At 37.0% G+C, this 23,449-nt stretch overlaps 1 protein-coding gene across 1 annotated transcript; it reads right to left on the reverse strand.

Moving 5' to 3' along the window:
- Positions 1–207: 207 nt before the first annotated feature.
- Positions 208–23,449, reverse strand: SNX7 (sorting nexin 7). Its single transcript, XM_008630251.1, is given in 8 exon segments — positions 208–609; positions 8,443–8,595; positions 14,065–14,151; positions 17,499–17,695; positions 19,571–19,772; positions 20,730–20,894; positions 21,306–21,416; positions 23,255–23,449. Coding segments are annotated over 8 exon segments (1,191 nt in total). The 3' UTR covers positions 208–528.

Here is a 23,449-nt window from a genome sequence, read left to right on the forward strand (position 1 = left end):
TCTCACAAAACGTCTGGCATCTTTATGTCCTGTGTTGTCATAGGGCAACTAGCAAGATCTATTAAAATAATCCTAAAGTCCTAGCCCTTAAAGACTACACAAGGTAATTCTACAAGTACAAGAAATTACTCAAGAAAGAGAATCGAAGAAGTATGCTAAAATACCAAAATACTTCTAAAAAAGACTAGGATACAAAATGATGACAAACTTTCCTCATTAAAATTTTTATTAAAATGGAGCTATTTTTACATATTTAAAATATTTTATATCCAAATTACGCAATATTTACGAAAACAATTGTATGCAAATGCATAAAAATATGTAAAATCAGAGCTAAGCAATATAAAGCAACATAAAGCATGTTTCAAAATGTATTTCAGGACTAGAATACCTGAGTGTTCAATAAGCTGGTTTCCTGCATTTCACTGATTTTTAACAGTTAAATTTAATAATGTAACTGATCTCATATAAAGCACTTTGGTTGGGAGAAACTGCACGGAAAAGGCAGAGATCAAGCAGAGATATTACTCAAGGCCTGTCTTCAGAATCTTCTTCCACATGAAGATCCACTGATTGAGATGCTAGGAAGGACTCCCACGTAGCAAGGCACTTAAAAAAACCGAACACATACATATGAGTACAGCAGACAGATTTCTGTAAACTGTTGGCCAAGGAGAAAAGGAATTTTAAAAAAATAGCAGAATACATACACATTGTCACAAGCTGCTTTTGTAGGACCGTGGTAAGAGCAAACTACGGTTTCCTAGGCAGCTCAGTGATATGCAAAATGTTAGCTAACATGCTGAGTGAGCTGTAAAGGTCAATTTTACATAATGACAAGCACACACTGTGAGCATTGTAATTGTATGTTGTAGTATGGAAGATGCTAACATTAATTATGCTTTTCTTTAATCTCTTCCTTTAGTTACAGGCAAAAATCTCTTCCAAATAGAAAGCACATTGTCAGGCACTGTTCCCTTGTAATCTCTGTGGATTCCTATTGTATACCCAATTTCCTTGCAAGTTAAATGAAACCATTTTTTTTTTTTCTATATAAGGAGAGAATGGGAAAGAAATAGGACCAGAAAGGCAGGAGCTAGGAGTAGGGAAGTTGTTATTCCTTTCAAGTGGTATTTCTCTCTTTATGGAAAAATGTATTTACAATTGTAAAAACTTATTTTTTTTATTTGAAGCATCAATTCTGCAGGCAGTAAAATGAAAAAAAACCAACAAACCAACCCCAACCCCAAATGACTTTGGTTCAATTTGGCTTAAATGAGTGTTGGCAGCTTGGCAAGCCATTCTAAATCATAAATTAGTGTTGAGAGCCATGGCAAAGCTATCACGAGGTAACCTCTAGTGAGTTGATGCTTGTTACCCAAAGCACCAGGTTGTACTATTTCAAGTCTGGCAGTAGAACAGGAAAGGCAAATTCCTTCAATAATTTTCTTGTTCTGATGCTGTTGAAAAAAAGCCCTTGAAACTGAAATGTTCTAACAAAATTTTGACTTATACATTCATACCTATTGTTCTTGACAATGCAGCTTATTTACTACTTACTCTACACAGTTCTTTTCATGAAGAATCTTTATTATGCACAATAAATAAGTCTTCTGAAATTTCTCCGGAAATATATATTAAAATCTGGACAGCAGACTCCATTTATCTGAACTTTGAATTAAATCAGTGCCCTGAAAACAGCATCATTTCCTAACTGAAATCTTTTGCCATAAACTATTCAAGCCACAGACATTTGCTAAGCCCAGCTCATTGGAACATCTCATATCCATCTGTCATGGCTTAGGAGACATGGAAATGACCCAGCCTGAACTTGCAGCCACCTAACTTTATTAGACATTTCTTGTGAATGACTTCCAAACTCTGTGATTAAATATGGAGATACAGTCATACTACACTGAAGAGCCTAGGTCCTGGTATAACTGCCTATTTGTGTGCAAGCAGATGAGTGGGAGGATCTGATATGTTAAAGTATAAGCTCAAAGAGAAAAACAAAGAATACACACAGGATGACTAGAGCTGGGGGAATTCGTGATGACACAAGGACGCAGAACCAGGGATACCCATAAAATTAAGGGTGACAAAAGTAACAAGAAAAAAAAAAGTCAGCAGTGGCTTTGTCTCTGAAGACATAAGAAAGTAGAACATGTGGGTCTGCAAAAAAATGAGAGCAGTTAAACAGCCAACTGAACTAAAAGATCACAAAGAAAAAAGTCTGAGCTTATTTTTGCATAGGTTTTTGGTTATTATTAGACACAGTAGAGATAATTTCTGTTATTCACATTTTGTCCCCTAGACTATGGATACCATGAATTTACTTCCCCAGTCTTTCTCTTTTGATCTTGCTTCCAAGTCACTACTGCTGCTATTGCACACAACAACATTATGCTGCTGTTCAGAGTACATCTAAGGTTCGAATTACTGTGAAAAGAGAGGACTAACAGGATAAGATTCATGTGGAAATCTGCTTCCTTCATTGACTTTTTGGAGAAATGTTACTTTGAAATGGTACACCATGGAGAAACAGTGAAGTTACTGCCAGCATGAACAGTGAACTGCAAGTGTTGAAAACTGATTTCTGATTTAAAAGGTCTTTTTGACCTTTTGTATAAAGCCTTTAAGTTTGATCATTAGATACTCCCCTATTTCATGTGACACTGTGGCAGCTGAGTCTATCTGAGAGGCTTGAGCTGGAACACAGCATCTTGGTTTTGAGATGGCAGTGAGGCAGCTGCTAGCAATGTGTCTTCACTACAGCACTCAAACTCATCAATTTCTGTTGAGCCCAGCCTGGCTTACCATCCTAGAAAGCTGCAAGGCACAGCTGTTTTTCTAGGCTTTTTCTAAGTGTGATGCAAGAAAACATCACTTTTTCTTGAAGAGTCTTTTGTTAGCAATGACAAATTTTTTTTCTGAATCGCAGTTTAATTTAATTACCACATAAGTCCATGTTTTGTCATCCCGTAATTTCAGTAATGTGTTTTAAAATATATGTATCAGCACTGGCTGCAATGTAAAAATGGCTTTGTGTTACCTTTGCAACACTGAGCCAAACTGCACATGTTAAAATGCAATCACAATACATTGCTTAACCAGATAGATACGATCTTCTGAAGTCTGTCCAGACAAAGATGTAAAGCATTTTTTTCACACAAGTTATTCAGCTTTTAATTTATCTCTGATTATATAACCAAAACACATTTTTCAAAATGTAAGAGCAATGGTGGCTCATTTCACTGCCAGACATCACAGTGCTGCTACAGCTGACAAGTTTTATAATTAACCACACCAAAACAAAACTAGGTCTCTCTGCCTTAGGCTCAAGCTTTTCATATTGTGAAGCATGAACTGCATAAACGACATTTTGTTAGTGATGTATACTTCAACGTTATTACAAAATGATTTTACTCCATTCTCCTGGGAGGTTGAAAATGGAGATCTAAGTAGAGGATCAGCCAATTTTCACAAAGGAGACAGAAAGGAAAAAAACCCAGAAAATCCAAACTGAGGAAATGAAATGTGTTTGCACAGGATTGAAATTCATAATCCAATTACTTGCAAAAGCCCAATGGAAAACATAAAAAAGCCTAAATACACAAAATGAAATAGCAAGAACTTAAATAAGGCTACTTTACCTAAAGAATTCTGATTACTACTGCAGGACACGTATCTATTCTACAACATCATTCTTAGAAAAAGCAGAAAAAAGCTTTTCATATAATACAATTGCATATATAATGAAAAAGGAGATATAAAAATAGAACATGAAGTATGGATGCTAGCAGAAGCAGTGTGTCACGTGCCATGCGTGTTTGTGTTCCAGTTCCCAGTTATCCATGGCTGATACCTTAAAAATATCATTTATGATGGAATTTTTTGGAGAGGAATCTGAAAATGAAGTCTTGTTTGTGTCTGAGAGAAACAGAAACTATTTTTATGATTTCTGAGTGCAAGGAAACAAAAACTAGACTGCACAGAAATATTAATTCCCACTATGAAAAATGTCTTCCTAAAATTATTTTTAGAAAGTTTTAGAGGCTGAAGTGAATGAGGGTTCAAAGATGGATCTGCCTTTGAAGCAACATGCACAGAGACAAATGGGCTCAGACATGAGAGCTTTTGAAAATCTCGTGAAGTTTGGTAGCTGAACTCCCAGGCATGGCTAAGGTAGGATGTGATCAACACGCAGGAACTTTCTGCTACACGACCAAATGACCGCCTAAATGCATCACTACAGAGGCCTCTAGGGCAAACAACAAATCTCATCTATTTTTCTACAGCTTTTACCAGACCGAGAGGTACATAAGGGCTTTGGAGTTAGAAGGAAGTTGCTGTAATGGGGAACGAGTATTGGTTTGCCCCACTGAATCTTTTGGATCAATTTATGCCTGTACAACAATGTAGGTCACAGAAATATACCAAATTATGCTTGAAATACTTGAGAAAATCAGGAAATTATTTATATTTTTGAAAAATAGTAGGGTGTGTCAATACCCTACCAAGAATCTGACTATATCAAAGGTAACTGATTATCTGATTACAATGGAAGGGTTTAACAGGATTAATTTCACATGAGATAAATAAAATCAGATGCTATGCTTTAAAACAAAGGTTCATCCATCCTCAAGAAAAAACACATTCTTTTAATGCCAAAACTAACTATCATCCCAGAGCAGGAAAAACCACCAATCTGTCTGCATTTCCTAGAGTGCCTAACAAGCAGTGTAAACCCAAATTCCGGTATATTTGCAGGATTTACAATGTCTAGCTAGCCTTTGGGTTGGGCTGTAAAACCTAGTAACTTGTTCTAGTGGTGTTCCTGAAAAGAATGGGTTACCAAAATTCTTTGCTGAGAAAAATTGAAGTGGTTTTCTTCCTTTGATGCTGTATATGTTCTAGGCACTATACTAAACACATGAGGAAAAAAAGACAAATTTAGCATATGTTTAATTGCTTCTGCTCTTTGAAGCCAGAGTTCCACAGTGCCTGGTTTGGTTTTGATAATCTGCAGCAGCAACACTTCAAATGTGCCAGCTAAATAATCTTGCCAGCACCACCACCAACTCTGTATCCTGCTTTGGGTTTAGTAATGCTGCATCTTTAGAATATCTATTTCTAAATTAATGAAAATACTCATGGTGACAATCAATTTCTCAGATGAAAGCTCCACCCTGTGGACAGTTTATGATTCCAGCTGTTTGGCAGATACCTCTTCTGGACTAAGCCGTCAGACAACGGTGTCATGCCTAAGGCACGATGAAAAGGAATAAAATAAATGGTACAGTGTTAACACGTGCTGAATCAACGCTATTTACTTCAGAAATAGGAGTAAAGTTATGAACTTTTAAAAATTAAAACCTTTTCATATTGTTTCAGAAAGTCCTCCTCATTTTAGCAATGCATTTACTGTCATTATTAGTATTTTTTTTGATTTAGGACTTTGTGGAATACAGAGAGACTTAAGGATGTATTCAACTGTTTTCCAGAGGAAAGGAAGTACAGAACTGTATGAACCCTTGAGACCAGCTACAGGAATTCCAAATGATTGGTCAGTCATGGTAATTCTTGGCTCCTAAATGATTTTAAATATATTATAACAAAGCTTGCACATTATCACATGAAAGCTTTTGTTTTCGTAGGCCTGCACAGGAGCACCCTGTAAATTTGCAACACTGGGCTTTCATTCACATCTTTGTTACCACAGCACTGAGAGACACAAAACAGCCACAGAAACAAAGGAACAGTTCTTATTCAAGTATAATAATTGCAGATAGCCAATGAACCAGAAGACTACAGGAATAGCTCTTAAATTTGTAAATCCAGAGAAATGTAATTACAGGTAACACTTAAGAATAACACTTCATTAATGTGAACATTAATTCAGCTTAAGGAAGAGATACTCTTTTATGCTAGCTAAGTGATGCTTGACAAGTTGACAGCAGAATCCTTAGGCAACTACAATTAAGAAAAAACCCAAACAAATGTAAGGTCATATTCTTTCCCCATATTGTGACAAAGATGAAGTAACATTTTAGAAATTCTAGTGTACTTTGACATGCTGCTATGTTGTTTTTGACCGCAGTGGCTTGAGTTTTATACAGTCTTGAAGGACTGCATTCTCTACTGCAGCAACCATCAGAAAATACAGGATGCCTGTCTCTCATTACTCTGTTCGTGGAAATTTAATGGATGCAGAGAATGATCATGAACAGAAATGACTCCTGGTTTGGTTGTGTGCCTGGGAAATGCAGTCAGCAAGGGGAATAAGGAGAAGCACAGTGAAACGCAGCTGTAGAGAAGAGAAGGGGACATTGCTCATGGAGAGGCAAGAATAGGTTAACTGAGGAGTGGGGGAAGTTGTGGAAAGGATGAGAAGCAGGTAGTCACTAAGAAACCAGGAGATGATTCCTCATAGAAGTGGGACAGAAGAGCTGGGCAACTGAATCATATTCATAGCATCCATGGTGCTAAAATGCACAGAACATGGTCTGGGGAAAAGAAAAGGCAGGAAATAACACGAGGGATGCTAACAGCAAGAAAAGGCTTAGTAAGCATCAAATGATGCATCAAAAGTCTGAATGAGTAACTTCAGACATGTGAAAGAATGCTAATGAAGCAAGTAATAATTGTAAAAGTGAAAAACACTGTAACAGACACTGTGTTTGTGCATGAGTTTAATGAGTCAGACTCAAACTATTACATTTAAAGTAGGATTCTCTTTCCTACTGAAAGCATAAAAATAATATTCTGTTTCTCAGGTTTCTGAGATTCCCTTCCTGAAGTTTCACTCCCAAACAGCAGGAGCAGATGCCAGAGCTTCTTCTCCTGCTGCTTTCAGGAGTACACACTTGTAGTTTGAAATATATGAGCCTCTGATAGTAATCAGTAATCCCTTCTCTAGTAATTAACCATCAACATTAACCATGGCTCTTAAATAAACGCATTTTAGGTCAAAACTCCCAATCAAAATATTAACTTTATCAAGTTCTTTTGAATATCAGGATTAGATAATGACTTTCTGATGAATCAGAATGAAATTGGTAAGCCCTCACTTTGCAAACAAGGAGTGATAGAGTTAGCACAATGTTGCTTATTATTGCAACTGCTGTAGTAAGATAAGGTGCTTTTTCTAAAATGTAGATCTACACAAAGATGTAGCAGCAAAATCATTTAAAGATTTCAGTATTCGAGAAAAGCACCAACAAAGGATCAGTATAAACCAATTTTTCTGGTATTTGAGGGGCTACTTAAGAAAAACCTCTGGCAGTTACAGAGACAGCTGAATAATTTTCTGCAGTTTTTGCCTTAAGAGTAGTAATTTCATGTACAATATGAGCTTTGGTATTCTGAATTAAACTTCTATTTCAGCAAAAAGCATTTCTAGACAGGAAAAAGAACCAAATAATTATTTTTATGTTTTAGCTAATCATTCACAAAGAAAATATTCCAATATATTCAGCATTGTTTTATTATACATATGGCTACTATAGAAGTCGGAGACCATCAATAAATGAAGACAATGTGAGAGGATGCCAAAAGCTGGCTGCCTGATTTCAGAAAATATTTTGATCTTAATATGTAACAACAGATTGTCAATGTCCATGCATCTCACAGACTGCATGTTAATTAATTAGACTTGATGATCAAGAGCTCTGTCTTTTCAATTATGTTTTAACAAAATGATTTGTAAAATCAGGCCACTGCCATTGGATAATGGACAATCCATAAAAGACTCAGACTACAGGACTGAAGTTACAGGTACCAAAATATATCTGTGAAAATGACTAATTTATGACTAATAGATGGCTCAGTGCATTCCAATTTTTTTCCAAAAGTAAGGAGAAATCCTTTAAAAAACTTCAAGACATCTGGGATATTTTCAAAATGTGCATGTCAGTCAACATTGTGTTCCCCATGAGGAAACTTCACAGAATGCTTAATATATTTTGTTACATGTTTTCAAATTCTCCTTCTTAGTATATATTCTTGGAAATTCTTACCAAGAATATTACCTGCAGCATTTGAGCTGAAAATAAAAATCTAACAGAATCTCACTTAAAGGTTTTATTCATGCAGATCTGAGCCTTACAGAGGGCTTCTTCATGCTCTCACAGCAAAATGTTTCCAAACTGAAATATAGCAGCTGACATTTAACTGAAAAATATGTTCCAAGTTGTTGTGGTTAGTAAAACAAGAGTGCCCTCTGTCGATGATGAACTCAGGATCAACGACTTGGGCAAAATAAAATCTATTCTCCTTGAAATTGGTCAAATTAAGGATAACTGCCTCCCTATTCCCACAGAAACTGATTCTGAAGTTACCAAATGTTTGAACTAAGATGGAAAAATTCCTCTTTACAGAGAACACATGGACTTCTTCACTAAAATAATGAAAAGATAACACTTTTGTGAGAAAGTGTATTACCTCTTCATAATAACGGAGATTATTCTCAGCCACATTAGTGAATGATGATCTCATATCCCACTGCATGTTCTGCTTCCACCTGTCCCAATCCGCTTTCAGAGCATTATTGGCACGTTCAACTTTGTCTTCAAGTTTCCCAATCTCTTCTGAGAACTAAATATTAATTATAAACATTAAAAAAATTAGGAAAATCACCATTTCCAAAATTATTGAACTCGACTGTAGTGGAGACAAAGAGAACTGCAGAACTAAGGCTGGTATTTAACTTAGCAAAAAAAGTCATTCCTCAGGGATAAGTTTAAAATTAATTCTTAATTAATAACTCACTACAATTTCTGAAATATTAATAACAGAAAATATAGACCAGAATTAAAGTATTCCTGGAGATATTTTTATTCTCTGAGAAGTTACAGAGTCTGGCACCTCTCCACTAGCACTTGACAGTAATGCATCTAAAAAGTAAAATATAGAGGGCTTTACTGAAGCAGAATCAATTGTACAAATTAGATTTGGCCAGAAAAACTGGGAAAACCCTGACAGAATCTTTGACAACAGGAGAAAACAGAATAGGGAGAAGACAGCAGAAATCAAAATCATAAACTTTCTGATTTCTTGCCTGTCACATTACCATCTTTTCTTGTAGAACTGTGCGTGACCATATGAGGGGAAAAGAAATACAGAAGCAGAGAAAGAAATTAAATGAAAAGACTTCTACAGAGAAGAAACTCTTTCACAGCAATCCAGGACCCAAAACCTTGAGGGGTATTCTACAAACATTACGTGCTTCTAATTACTATAGATGCACAAACTGACTTTCCAGCTAATGGGAGTAAGTGGACAGCAGCCCTCTCTTTAATGAGTTTTTTGGTCTTCTCAGTAATTTGGTTACCTATTGTCATTTACTAATCCACTGTGTCAGTTCTGGCTGGCACCTAGTCACAGAACAAGGTACATCTCCTGTGGCTACAGTGCAAAATCATCTGCTGGGACTGCAGAGCCACTGTCTGCAGCAGGAGGCAGGGCAGGCACAAACACCACCAAAATAAGGAACATCAAGCAGGAGAACTTAATTCCCTGAATTGCTTCCTTTGCAACTCAGGCTCCATAAATTTCTTCTTCTTCCTTATATTCTGCCATAAAGCAAATAGTTTCTTCCTCATACCACGCCTGTGTAAAGTTGGATAGCTACTTTTGCTTTCTGCAGAGCTGGTGTTTTCATTGATAGAAGTTCAGGACTCCAGGACTAACTTCCAGAATTTTTAATGAATGCTTACGCTACTGGTAGAACAGAGAAACGTCAGAATTCAGAGTGAGACACGGAAAGTCTTGGTGCACAGCCTCCAGCTTGGACCATGCAAGGGAGAACAGTGATCCAGTGCAACAGCAGTGATGCTGCCATCAGACACAAACTGAATCATCAAACACTGCCTGAAATGGTCATGGAATCTGGATCCCATTCAGCTCTTAAAGGAGCCAAAAACTACTTAGCTAGTAACACTGAAAATTTCATCTGAATGGATGTTATCCACAGTCCATAATAAACACTTTTAATTAGACTTGATTTCTATACTGATTTTCTTTGCCACACTTCTAGATTAATGAAATACTGGTTATTAATCAGGAACAAAGTGAAAAAAAAAAAACTTTCTACTTTACTGAAAAGTCCAAGTTCAATTATCTGACCAGACCACTAATCAAGCTACAGACAAGGGTAATTTCAACTACCAACACTGTATTTGAAATAAAAAGGTTAATCCAAAATTTAAATGTGGGGAAATTACCTTTAAAGGAATTACAGACAACTGGATTTAGTATTTTAACCAAGGTCTATGCTAATTGCCTTTCCTTCAAATACCAAAAAACGAATACGCACAGAATACTGAAAATGATGACATTTTTAAGATGATTTAGAGTAGGAAAGGCAGTTGAATACATTCTCTGCTTTTGCAAAAAAAAAAAAAGTTCCTATATGGGATTGCACTAGTCTACACAGGTAAAGAACTTCTCTGACTTAGAAGTCCTGGCTGCAGTGGCTTCCCCTTACCTCATTCTCTATAACTTTAAGTAAGTTATTTTACAGGTTTTTCATCTGGCCTTTTCTAGGAACTAAGAATTTCTTCCACACTGTAGTCAGGACATGATGTGGACAGGCAGACTCTGTTATACAACTCTGCCTGGATATCAGGTTAAACATCCCACTCTAAAGCCCCAAAGAAACCACATCTTGTATTAAGGCAAGAGTTGTATTAAGGTCTGAAGACAGCATTATGCCATGTCACCATGTCAAGTAGAGACATTTAAAATCTACTTTTTCAAAATGAAAAAACCCATCAGTGCTACTCTCTTTAGCTGCCATGACAGCAGAAGTGAAAGAAGAATGGCTTGGTCATAACAAAAACATCTACCAAGTGTGTTCCTCGTTTACAAGGTGTAAATTGTTGCAACTGATCCTGCAAATTAAACAGGATTCTGAATCCATTTGCTTACATTGATCTCACCGAGGCAGCCAGTGAGAGAAATGAAATCTCCCATCAGTGATCGCCAGAGGCCAGCACAGCGCTAATCAGACATGGGACCAGGGCACAGGAGGGTGGGAGCCAGGTGTTGCTAGGGCAGAGTGCTACTAGAGATGAATGGTGTGACCTGCAGCCAAACGACCTGACCCAAAATAGCCAAATCACCTGGTAAGTGACACATTTTACACTATCTCACTATACAAAATAGCATGGATTTCTATCTGCTATATGAACTAATCCTACAGCTTGGTGATACTAACCCCCTTTTAACCTGGAGTTAAAACACAAAATATATTCAGAATGTAATAGATTCAGCATTTCATCTCTTTTACTATTCAGTTTCAAGCCTGAACACTAGAATCCTTAAGTTGGCATTTAATGCTTATCTCGCTCTGTCAGAGCACATTATACCAACCTTTTGTCATAATTATTATCAGCCCTAGTAGCAAGACTAAAACTGTTAAAAATGCCCAAACCATAAAGGGATACACTAGCATTTCTGTGTAGCCTTCAGGATGGGGTGTGGAAGTGATGGAGCCGCATATCCCAGTATCTTTACAGCCACAGCTCTGGAGGTAAGAAATGTCTAGATAAGCAGGAGGCTACCAAAGTCCTCTCCAATATCTCTGCCAGAGCCTGCATCTAAAATCAGTCTTCAAACTATCCATACCCTGAACAACTGCCTCCTTCGTGGACCAAATTTTGGAGTGGAAACCAAGGTTCTGGCTTTTTTAGCAGCACCACAAGCAGCTTTCTAACACTGTTCAAGAAAGCATTTTCTTTCCCAGCCAATGAGCGTAATGTCCCATAAGGTTTAATTTGCAATTCCAGCCTATTTCATCTGCACTGACCTTGGGGATGTTTTGCATTCTTCTGCTGTACAACCTCATGTTTGTTAAATCATTTAATGTTTGCCGTGACCAATGCTAAATATCTCACAGCCTTTTATCAGCTCTAATGACAGTCTGAGACTCCTTATCTATGGTGGAAATGTACTTCAAATGAGATTAGGCTTCATGCCACTCATTGTCAGCAAAATTTCTGGCTACTAGATTGCACTGACAAGTTCAATCTGACACCTATGAGATCATTAGAAGCTACAGGAGTTCTGCTTAGGAATAGGTATGTGCAGATGCACCCTAACTCAGTGTTTGACACCCATTCCAACAACACACCTGTGTTATAACCACCTTTTATTATGAAATCAGTCCGGTTAGAAGCATCAGAAAAATATTTCAACACAAAAATGAAAGCATAGTAAAAAAATGACCAAGAAAATAGTTAAGTCACTTGAATGGTTAAAAATAGCAGTACACCCTTCTCTGTTGCCAAACTACCCTTACTAGAAAAAGGCTTCAGCTTCTAATTAAGAAAAATTCTTCAGGATACAGCTGCCACTGAGTTAGAGAACACAGGATTTTATTATCAGATTAGACTAACAGACATCTGTTTTACTGCTCTTCTGAGACTGCAAGGAGAATGAGGCTCTCAAAAACAGGATTCTCTGAAATGAGTAAGAAATAGAGGGGCTGGATAGATAAAGCAAAGTTCTGAACACCTGGGCAATCACAGTGTCCAAAGCCTTTACCAAACTGTAAATGCAGATATGGAAACACATCTACAGTGAAAAAAAAAGTTTGGGCAAACTGATTTCAAAATCCTACTGGAAGCAAATACAAACATCTCATGATGGAGTACTGTCAATATCAAATCAACATGGTATGACCAATACTATGCTAAAATAACAATATTCCTTTTTTAATTGTAACAGTTCAGGAAAAGGGAGTGCGTGCACATTGTCTGAGAACTCCATCAGATTATAACAGAAATGCATCCTGAAAATATGGCACATCCTGCCCGGCTGTGTTGTCTTTTCTACAGTAAACAACAATCAATCTGACTGCTAAACAAGCTGTATGGAGCTGAATTCATCGCTGAATTCACCTGCCTTGGTACCCAACTCCCAGCCTAGGGGGCTTCTCCAACTCACCATTCTCCATACATTTTATAAGAGCTTCAAGCTTTAAACTAAGGAAAAAGGACAGGAGAAGCAGCAAAGAAAGCAGAGAAACAAAAACAAATTAGAGAACACAAAGGCAGTAAGTAAAAATTTCTGCTTCAGGAAAAAAAAACCAATACCAGAGATATTTACTTAATGTCCCACTGCAGTACACAGAGGCAAATTGTTATATAATATACCATAGCCATTGTAGGTATCAGAGATCAGTAATATATTCTTATTTATTCATCTCAGTGCCAAAAAATCAAATGAAAATACGCATTTCAAGCACCAAAAACGATCTACAGCTCATCTTTACATGGAAACTAATTACAACAAGCCTAATAAAAAGTATCTGAAATGTTAAGAATTTTGTCCTTTGATGTACTAAAAAGTTACTAGTCATTTTTGCATATTATTTACACTGTATAACACTTGGCGTTAATGCTGTGCTAAAAGGACATTATTTAGGCTGGAAAGTTTAACAATCAAAAATTTAAAAAATGCCAATTCTTATCCCAGAAGTTGTTTTTAATTGGCTCACTGAGCCTTCCTGATGGTTTTGGGAATGCCTGTCCCCATGGGCTACCAGTTACAGTCTGACTTCACTAGAACAAATGAAGGTGTCCATACTGGAAGCAAAAAAAATATCCCTGGGCCCAACTAGAAAAAACAGAAACCTGAAAGAACAGAATGCAGAACATTTTATTTTAAATAAGTTAATGAACAGCTTTGCTGATCCTAATCACCTCCTCTCCCTCTCCTACATCAATGAAGCAGCAGCCACAAGAGCACTGCAGCAACTGTTACCTTCTTTTAACTCCAAGTGTGGAAGTATATAGAAAAGCTGAAAATAAGCTGTGGTACAGTCTGTGTTGACAAAGCCCAGTGGTCGCCCACTATGAGCAGCCCCTCCCTCCAGCAGCCCAGCTACTGAAGTGTTGCTTCTTTCTCATGATGGCCTTTGCCTGGCACAAGCAGCTACCAGAGGAGTAGAGACAGTGCCCAGTCCCAGCACGTGGCTTCAGAGGGGACATGTCCTTCTTCTGCGCACCTCCTGCAGTTACAATAAGGCCTGGAAGATTCCAGCTTTCTGAACATACTCACCAGATCCTTTTCTGTCTTTTTATGGGCTAAAGCATCCACTTTGGAATCGAGCTCGCCTTGGATTTGGTCTCTCCTTTTCAAAACACCCTTAATATAGAGGGGGAAAAAAAAAGTAAACTGCACCAAATTTTAGCTCTTTCAGAAAACCATCAAACAACTTGGCTATTTGATAAACAAGATCACAGAATGATACCACTTAATAATTTTGACATATGTTTTATCAAAAAAAAAAATTAAATCATAAAGACTTATTTTTTCATACCTCTATTTTTTCTTACATGTTTGTCAAGAATCTTACTAAATCCAAAATCAGTGTCACAAGGATCTGCCATACACAGTATCACTGCCAGTTGTATGAGCAAAACTGCTACAGCACTTTATTTGGTATCATCTTAACTTACCATATATTCATTTTAAATCAGCAACATGAGTTTGCCAAATCTCACAAACAGAAGTATCTTCTTTGAGTAAAATTTACAATATAAAGTAGACTAAAAATGGTATACAAAGCATTACTGAAATTGTGACTTTGACCTTTAATATTATTTTGTAAGTGCCAAATGGAGTTGTGACAAATCAGAAAAAAAAATCAGAAAAATCAGATAAAGTTATGGTAGAAATGATGGCTTTTCTACCATTAATATATGTGCTTATTTTCAGCATATGTAATTTTTACCTCCTTTGAAACTATCTAAGCAGGTATTGGGTTTTTAGCATAATGTCAAAAAAAATTAGAAAGGGGAAGGAACATTACTTGTTAAGCTACATAACAGAAGCAGTATTACAGATTAGTCCATTTCCAATGCTCATTTGCTCTGAGACCTTGATGAAGCCTTACAAATGTCTCTTTGTCTTAGCTTCCTCACCTGTAAAAGTACACTCAGGTATGCTTATCTTGCAGAAGTGTTGCAAGGCTTTGGTCCTTTTGAAAAAAAATCAGAAGCAGGACATATATAATTAAAAATCTCAAAACCTTCTTTTACATTACCTCACCACAACTGGTTTTACTGCTGCTTCTGCAGAGATGTTCAGTATTCACCTCTAGCACAGGGCATGCTGAAACAGCACAGGGCACAAGCAGCTCTACCTTCTCTAGCTCTCCTATTTGACTGAGTTCTCTCTGAAATCTTGATACTTTTATCAAACACAATAGAATAATTTAGGAGGTTAATTTTTAAATAATTTTTCAATGTTTCTTTTTGAACAGGTAGTCACTATAAAAAATTGGTAAACTTGACTTTGGGCATTTCTGAGCAATAGATTAGCAATACAGACAGATGTTCATCAATAGCTTGGAATCTTTTGGTTAGATAAATAAAGAAAATGTTTAGCTGTAAGCACAGAAGCAAAACAAATATCTCAAAAAGCTTTCCTTCATAATACAATTTTTTTTCTCTTTTTTCCTATTTCTTTTGCCTCTTTTAAAACTTTTAATGACTGCTTGGCAACATTTATCACAAATACACTTTGAATTACAAGACAAAACCAATTATTTTAATACTAAGGTGCTACATTTACAGACAAATGCTGACTTCTAATGGCAAACAGAGGCACTCTATTTTTAAAACATACTATTATACTTTTATAGGTTTTTTTGTGTAATACTTAATGGTACTCTGCCACAAAACCCACAAATAATTTTATGTGGACCCATAACTAATTAATGCTGTAATTTGTACCCTGAGGGATAGCAGATTTGCTCTGTGGGTCAGTTAGGAAGGGGTTGGTCCAGATGTAAATATTTCAGCTATAAATTCACCTCTTTTCCCAGTTAAAGGCTGAACTCGCAACACTGGAAAATACAAGGTCCCTGCAATGAGGGGTTAACCACACCTCTGAAAGATTTACTAGTGGGTGACTTCCTCAGGGTGTTTTTAGGTATTTTACTTTAGTGACTAGTATTTCTCTCTCCAAAGTGCAAGAGGGAAATAGGCAGTAAGTAAAAATAAAAATCCATGGTGAATGAAGGGAAAGGAAGGGTTGAAGGGTTGTAGTGTAAGAATGAGCTACTGAAGGAAGATTTCTCCTCTGGACAGGACCTCATAGCAGCCTAATACTGTGTTACAAGTGCTGCTTCAAGAAAGCTACAAGCAGGAAAAAAAATGCAGTGGGCAACAGCTACTTGTAAGGTGTGCAGGAAGAGCCAGGTAGTCATCCTGGGGCTTGTCTCCAGAAAGTTCTCTGTGCTCTGGACAAAACAGAACGTCTGAGAAAGGGTGAGGGTGAGCCAGGCTGCAAAATAGGAGGCAATGGGCAGGCAACATCTCCTCAGTAGCATGAAGACTACAATTGCTCATGGGTAACAGACTTAGAAATTCTGAAAAATAAGGCTGGAAGTGGGGGAGAAGAAGACCTGCAATTGCTAGTACAGCAACCTATTCAGATCTTTAAGCAAAGCAGTACCTACCTCCATCTACCAGCACGTATGTGCAAATAATGAGGCCTGTGAGATACAGGACATTTTGTACAGCTCCTTTTTCTGTGAAGCTTGTTTCAAAGACAGCAGTCATTGCAGCAGGGAATTCCTAACTCTTGGTAGTCAAGCCATACTGAGGCAGTGGCAATACTCTTCACAGTGCCACCAAAGGCTCGGTTAGCTTGGGTCTTGCTCTATCCACGGCCTGTAAGACTCACTCAGCCCCTACTCAGAAACCACTGCAGCAGGAGCTGGGTTCCCAGCAGTAACACAAGAGCAGATTCTGCAGCTGGCATTGCTCAAAACCTAGACAAAGAGGGGTTTGTACACATGTTCTGCTTTCTGAAGGCAGCAAAGTGGGAATTATGACATACTGAATTCAGTTACTTAATTATGTTGATTATCCACCAGCACTGAATATATCAACTCTGGAGTCTGATTTTTTACATCCTCTCCAAGCATAAGAAAAATACATACATAAAGGGAACTGAGAGCAGTAGCTTATGGCAAAGACTAACACATGCTTACATAATGCTGCAGGAACTGGAAGTTCCCAGCTGTTCTGGAAAAAGAAAACATAGGAAGAGCTCCTAGAAAGGGAAAAACCTCTCCACTCCTTTTCCCACACACAATCTGTTACTCATTGAGTTCATATTTTGGCAGTGTCAGGGAAGGTGTTTCTCAGCTGCTGTCCCCAAACCCTCTTTGCTACAATGCATAGCTCACTGAAGACAGCAAAACTAGACACCCTAGCACAGCTACCCAGGGCTGCCTGCCAGGCAAAACTATCAAGCTCTTCTTATTTGGAAGGGGCACCTCTTGCCTGATTAGCAAGGGAAACAGGACCAATTGGATTCCCCGACAATGGACAGGTATCCTATGCTGTGCATGTTTTGTAATGAGTAAATAAAGGAACTGTAAAGTCATTCTCATCAGCTACAAATTCTCTCCTGGACATTGTCACTGGACTAAGCCAAATTTTATACTGAGCCACAGAGAGTCCTTCAGGAAATCTTACCATGAGAATTTCACTGTAGAGAACATATTCATGTAAAATGGGCAGGTGTTCTGAGAGCGCTGCCATTCGCTTCTCTGTGGCCTTGCAGCAGCGGTCAATGCAGCTGGCAATGCCCCTTAGGGAGTCTGCTATGTCTTCTTCCGAGGCCGACCACAGCGTGTGGATGGGGGCGTACTCCTTCATTTCATTGAAATAGTCTTAAGAGGAACATATACACATATTACTCTTCTGTTCATTAATAGATGTCTAAGTGATACTAATTGCAACTTCGTATTTACTGTGAACCAAGCAAGAGACTGAGGCTAATGTTTAAATTTGCTCAAATGACCAAGATAAGTAAACTCCAGTTCATTGTTTATGAGTAAACTAATCAAATAATGTATTGTAATTAAGTAGCTTTGAGAAATCTAACAGCAAAAATGCCCCAGTCATTTCACAACGACACACATACTCAGGTAGACCTGAAGAGGTGCATTCAGACACCCAATGAGCTGCATTACTTCACACTGTCTGCATACAGAGCAACGGGAGCCATGGCAGTTGGTCTGACTTGCTGACTTCTACTGCCCTGAATTCTCTGCTTCTTGGTAACAGCAGTGTTCCAAATACAGTCTCAGTTATTAAAACTAGAAGCTTTGTTATGTCTCAAAAGCTTCAGAAGAAACACTGAAGTTCAATGCTGCTCTGCAAGTGTTATCTCCTTCAGTAGTTTTTATTAATTTAAATACAGGGATATCCTACGAATTACTTATGTCTCTAGACCTAGTGATAATCCATAACCAGGGAGAAGGCCCACAGATCACTGAGCCATTTGGTAGGGCTAAACATGGGCAAACTGCAGTTCACAGGAGGATACTGTGAACACACTGGTCATGTATTGAAAATGCAATTTTGTCACTACTAAATTTATAATGAAGAAATGTCCTAGGAAAGGTAAAAGCAGTCATGTGGCATGAAGAGTTAATATTTACTTTGAGATTCTTTGGACAAAAAAAAACCCCTCTATGGAAGATGTAATCAAGAATCCCACATTAAGGTACTGCAACCAGGAATGTTCTCTGTATCAGAGCTATCCACCATTCCTATTCACAACAGTGAGGCCCTGCACACAAGCATTCTGACAAGTGCTATTTGAAAAATCTAGAAAGAAGATATAACCTACAGCATTTGGGAGCATGTTCAAAATTCTTGAGCTTTTCCAAGAAATATTTTGGCACTGATACCTTGAACCTACAGACCTCAGACAGCTACTTTCACTGGAGGGAACAATATCAAAAGGAACTCTTTTCACCAACATGTATTTTTCTTTTATAACACCCTTTCAATTCAGTGAAGACACACTGAAATCTGGTACTGCACAAAAAAGCTCAAGGACTCAGTTATTAACACAGTGCAGCTCTTCAAATTGTACTATATAGGCAAAAAAATACTTCAAGTGCTGCCCAGTGGAAATTCTACTGAACAGACAAGGTCTGAGATCAGAATAATCTCAGAATCTCAGAAAAGACAGTAACTTAGCATTCCAACTAGGTGTGTGAACTACACTTACTTAAGTAAAAAATTAAGATTAAGCGATCCTTCTTGAGAAAACTCTAACAGGCACAGACTACCATGACAAAAATTATAGCCAACAGTAAAGCTATAAAAAAAAATTAAAATCTACTTTGTCAACAGAAAAAAGGTGCAGAACAAAACTAAACAAAGAGAAGTTTAGAGATTTGGAATCAAGACAGCTTTGTGTCATTATGAGATTGCACAGAAAACTGTACATTCCCTTCAAAGTTCAAAACCAAAGGTCATGCAGCTTTCCAAAAAGCACAAGTTAAAATACAGCCATACTTACATTTTCTTCTTCCTTATAAGTCACTGAATGACATGTTAAAATTCTTCCTATTAAAAAATGATTCAAACTAACGTGAAGGTCTGTCAAAAACATGACCAGAAAGAAAAACACAGCATAAACACAAAAATCTCCCATTTTCCTTGCTTGCTGGAAAGAGTATTTTGCCTGCCACAATGAAAACTACTTTTTCATTTCTTAAATCAATAAAACTGATACGTCTTCTACTTACCCCTTTCTTCCTTGTAAATCCTATGAGCTATTTTATCTAGTAAGTTTATTTTCTGACTAAATGTTTCCATGTAATTGTTCATTTCTGTAAACATTTCAGGACGATTTTTAACTGCTCCTCTTACTGAGGATGCTACAGCTCTGACAGTCTGTCCCATCCTGCTCAGCAAACCAGGACCCTGCTTCTTATGTGAGGAGAGTTCCTAAAGACAAAACAAGCTCTGTTTACTTCCAGGTACTTCTGTTAATTCTCTGAAAATAATAAATAAAGCACCTTTTTTTTCTTTTTTTTTTTTTAACAAAACTACGTACATAAACCTGTGTCTTTTTAGTATATAAATCTTATAATTATTAGACCAGTGTCAGAACCATACCTGTCTTGTGCATTTATTAGCTAAGCCTTTCTGAGCAGACACAAGCATGCCATCTATGACAGTCTCACAAGAATGGTTGAAGATGGCAGAAAACCTTTACCCCTTCACTCCTCAGGGTGAGTTAGCTAGTTTGCAATTTAGCTTTTTGAACAGAAAAGCAGATGTAACGATTGCAGAGGTAAGTCTTTGAGAAAAGATTATGTTTTTCTCAATGTTCCTGCTGGGGGAAGAATCCATCTATTTTTTTAACTCTTTTTATATGTTGCTAGAATAATCTTTGCTGAAATTCAGAGGCACTCTTTTCTGAGTACAAAACTCCTATTTGCAACTGGACACATCTTGCAACAATGCAACAGGAAAAGCCTGTATTTTTCTTTTATGAGATCAGTAAAACTTAAAAAAAAAAAATGAAAAAGACAGTGCCATGCAAAACCAATAATTAATTAAAAGCACTGCTCTCCTCATAATCTTGGAAGCTTATATGTGTACCAAAAAACATGCAGAGTTGAAATACTATGAATTTGCCACAAAAATCCAAAATGCAGTAACAAAAACAACTTTGGAAGGTACAGCAATATTTATGGCCATGTGCATGATTACCAAAACCACAGAAGAAAAGGTTATCTCAGGTTATGAATATTCCATAAATCCCTGCCTGCTTCTGACAGTTGGGTAACAAGCCATGGGATGACACTACTGAATACTGAACCAGGGAGGCTCCTGATATACCCTACTAACACAACATGTGGTTTCACAGAACTGTAAATAAAAACAAAGTCATTTTACCCAGGCTTGTGCAGTAAGAAAAATTTTGAAGTCCTCATTAAAAGTTAAAGTTGGATGATCAGCAATACGGTTCAAAAATTTATGTAAAGCTTTTCTTCGAGTCTCAATGAATTCATCACTAAATCGTTCCACCATTCCCTTCATTATGAATTTTTCAGGCAATGGCTAAGGAAAAAAAGAAGAAATATATCGCATAATTTGCACAGTATTCAGGGTATTATAACAGTTCTGCTTACTAAAAATCATAGGTATACCTTGGAAAATCCACCATGCAATAACCCAAAAGCTATATAAAGTTATCATCTTCAACTAAGGTATACCATGGTTCTTGTAGTACACAGTGCAGAAGAACATGAGTACAACTAAGAAAGGACATAAATTACTGCAAATGCCACAATTAAAAACCTAAGAAATACCTTTATGTGATTTTTGTCAAATACATATAAAGCTAAGGCAAATAGGTTGGCTTAATGTTTGTGAAGCTTCAGAAGCTGAAGAAAGACCTCAAACATCTCTGTATAAAACTGGAGCCATCTTACAAACAAATAAAAATAACTTAAGTTTTAGCAAACAAACAGGAATAATCAGTGTTGGATGTGCTTCTTCAAGTTTGCTCTTCAACCAAAGGAAATCCTGATACCGTCTTCGAACCTCATATTCACTGGAGTCAAACTCACCACGGGTTGTCTGAAAACCAAAAGCAGAAAAAACAGGCTTAGGTTAGAATACCAGAAAAAAACCGTTTTAGATTTTGGAGAAAACTGAGTACTTGAAAGGAGTACATACATTCTGTTTTGTCCCTGTTATTGGTGTGCTGTTATTTTAAAGAACCATGATCATCAACTCCTTGAAGAGTTAACACATCCTATTTTAGCAAGAAATCAAAGTTCTATTGGGGGAAAAAAAAAAGAGCACTAAGCTGCACTTTGTGCTGTGACTTATAATGATTATCTTACCATAATGTTTCCAAATTATTGCAATAATTACTTTAGTGTGGCATTTTCCTTTCAGCAATCACAGTTATGTTCGTTACTTTTAGGGGACTTCTTTTAAAGTGATTAGTAATCTACAAGTGAGGAATGTCCATTTTTTAGCACTCTGAACAAAGCCCAAAGAGCTGACATATGTCCTTGGGACCTGTGACATTACTCAATAAGCCTAACATTCAAAACATGAAAACTTCAGCATATCAGAGCAATAATACTTCCTGCACTGCTTAATGGATTCTGCGGCCCATCATCGATTCCAGTTTTGCAGCCCTCTGTTAGAACTTGCCAACAAACCTTTAATGCCTACAAAAAATGCTTTTTACAGATTACAAAATTGTAAGACCGTGAGATTTATTTTACCACTGCTCTGTCTTCTGGAGGCAAGCCACAAAGAGCCCATGTTTTCATTAACATGTGCTATTTACCACTCATTGTTGCACGGAGATTTACAATGTGATGCAAGTAAATTCCAAAAGCCTCAAAACATGCTTTTGTAATCTAAACATTTTTGAGGGTTGAATAAAAATTTTTCAAGGTATGTGGGAGGAATGCTATTACTTTATCATCAACAACCAGCACTCCAAATTAAATATTATAAGAAAAAAGAGATAAAAAAAGCAAAAGCAATCCACCTTACAGCCCTTTCATACTTGCCTGAAGAAAAAATGTTCTCTCATCTACAGAAACGGGCATAAAGTGAAAATTATTGGTAGCAACCTAACAAAGATAGCTCTCTTCCTACTCCGTAAATATTTTATGAGGAATTGATATCTCCTCTTATTTAAAGATGAATAATTCCCATTTGAAAATCTGTTTTTAAATGAATCTTTTAAGAAGAACTGAAAGTAAAATAAATTAACATTCTCAAAATGCAGCCCACAGAATATTTGCTGGTAATCTCAGAAGACCCGAGAAGACTGATCTTGCAAGGCTGACTTTCTTCCTTATTTCCTGTAAATAACTTGCATTCAGGACAATTAAAAATACACTTAATTGTTTCCTAATACTACTTTTTCATTAGAGAATTGTGGCAGTTTCCTCAGAAATCACATGCAACTCTAAAGGGGAAGCAAACATCCATATGTTAATGGATGCTGCAATTAGAAAATAATGGAATTGAAAGACTGTAGCAGGTAACATTTATGCAAGACATAAGACTGGTAGCCTGTAAGTGATCCAAAAGTCATCAAGATTTGTGCTAATATAGTGTCTTCAAAGTGAATCAGTTCTTTGGCTGTTTCCTGTTCCAGCTGAAGATCACAACAGAAAATGTTATTCTCTAATAGCACTCATTTTGCCATTGAAGAATTATTAACTATTTTCTCAACATAAAGAATCGAAACACATGTGTATGCAGAATCACACTGATTTTTTTCCATTCTCTACCACACTTTCATGCAGTTTTAGTTGTCTATAACTCAAAAATGGCAAAATTAAAGTTTAAATTTAGTAATATCCCAGAGAATGGTGTGCAAGAAGAGTGAAAATGCCAACTGTTATCAAAGTAAGCCATTAAAGCCATGAATAGATACTTACCTTTGTGACTACTCTGTATGTAATGAATGTTTCAATGGCTGTAATGTGGCTTTCAGGATCATCGACTGTAATGAAGAGATCTCTTAATTCTGGTCCATCTTCAAATTTATACTGGTTTATTGATGAGGGGGATATTGGCACTGAAGGACTGAATGAGTTTACCTCAGCCAGAGATGTATCCTACAGATAAGACAT

Source organism: Corvus brachyrhynchos, unplaced genomic scaffold (genome assembly GCF_000691975.1).
Source record: "Corvus brachyrhynchos isolate BGI_N302 unplaced genomic scaffold, ASM69197v1 scaffold101, whole genome shotgun sequence".
Taxonomy (NCBI): Eukaryota; Metazoa; Chordata; class Aves; order Passeriformes; family Corvidae; genus Corvus; species Corvus brachyrhynchos.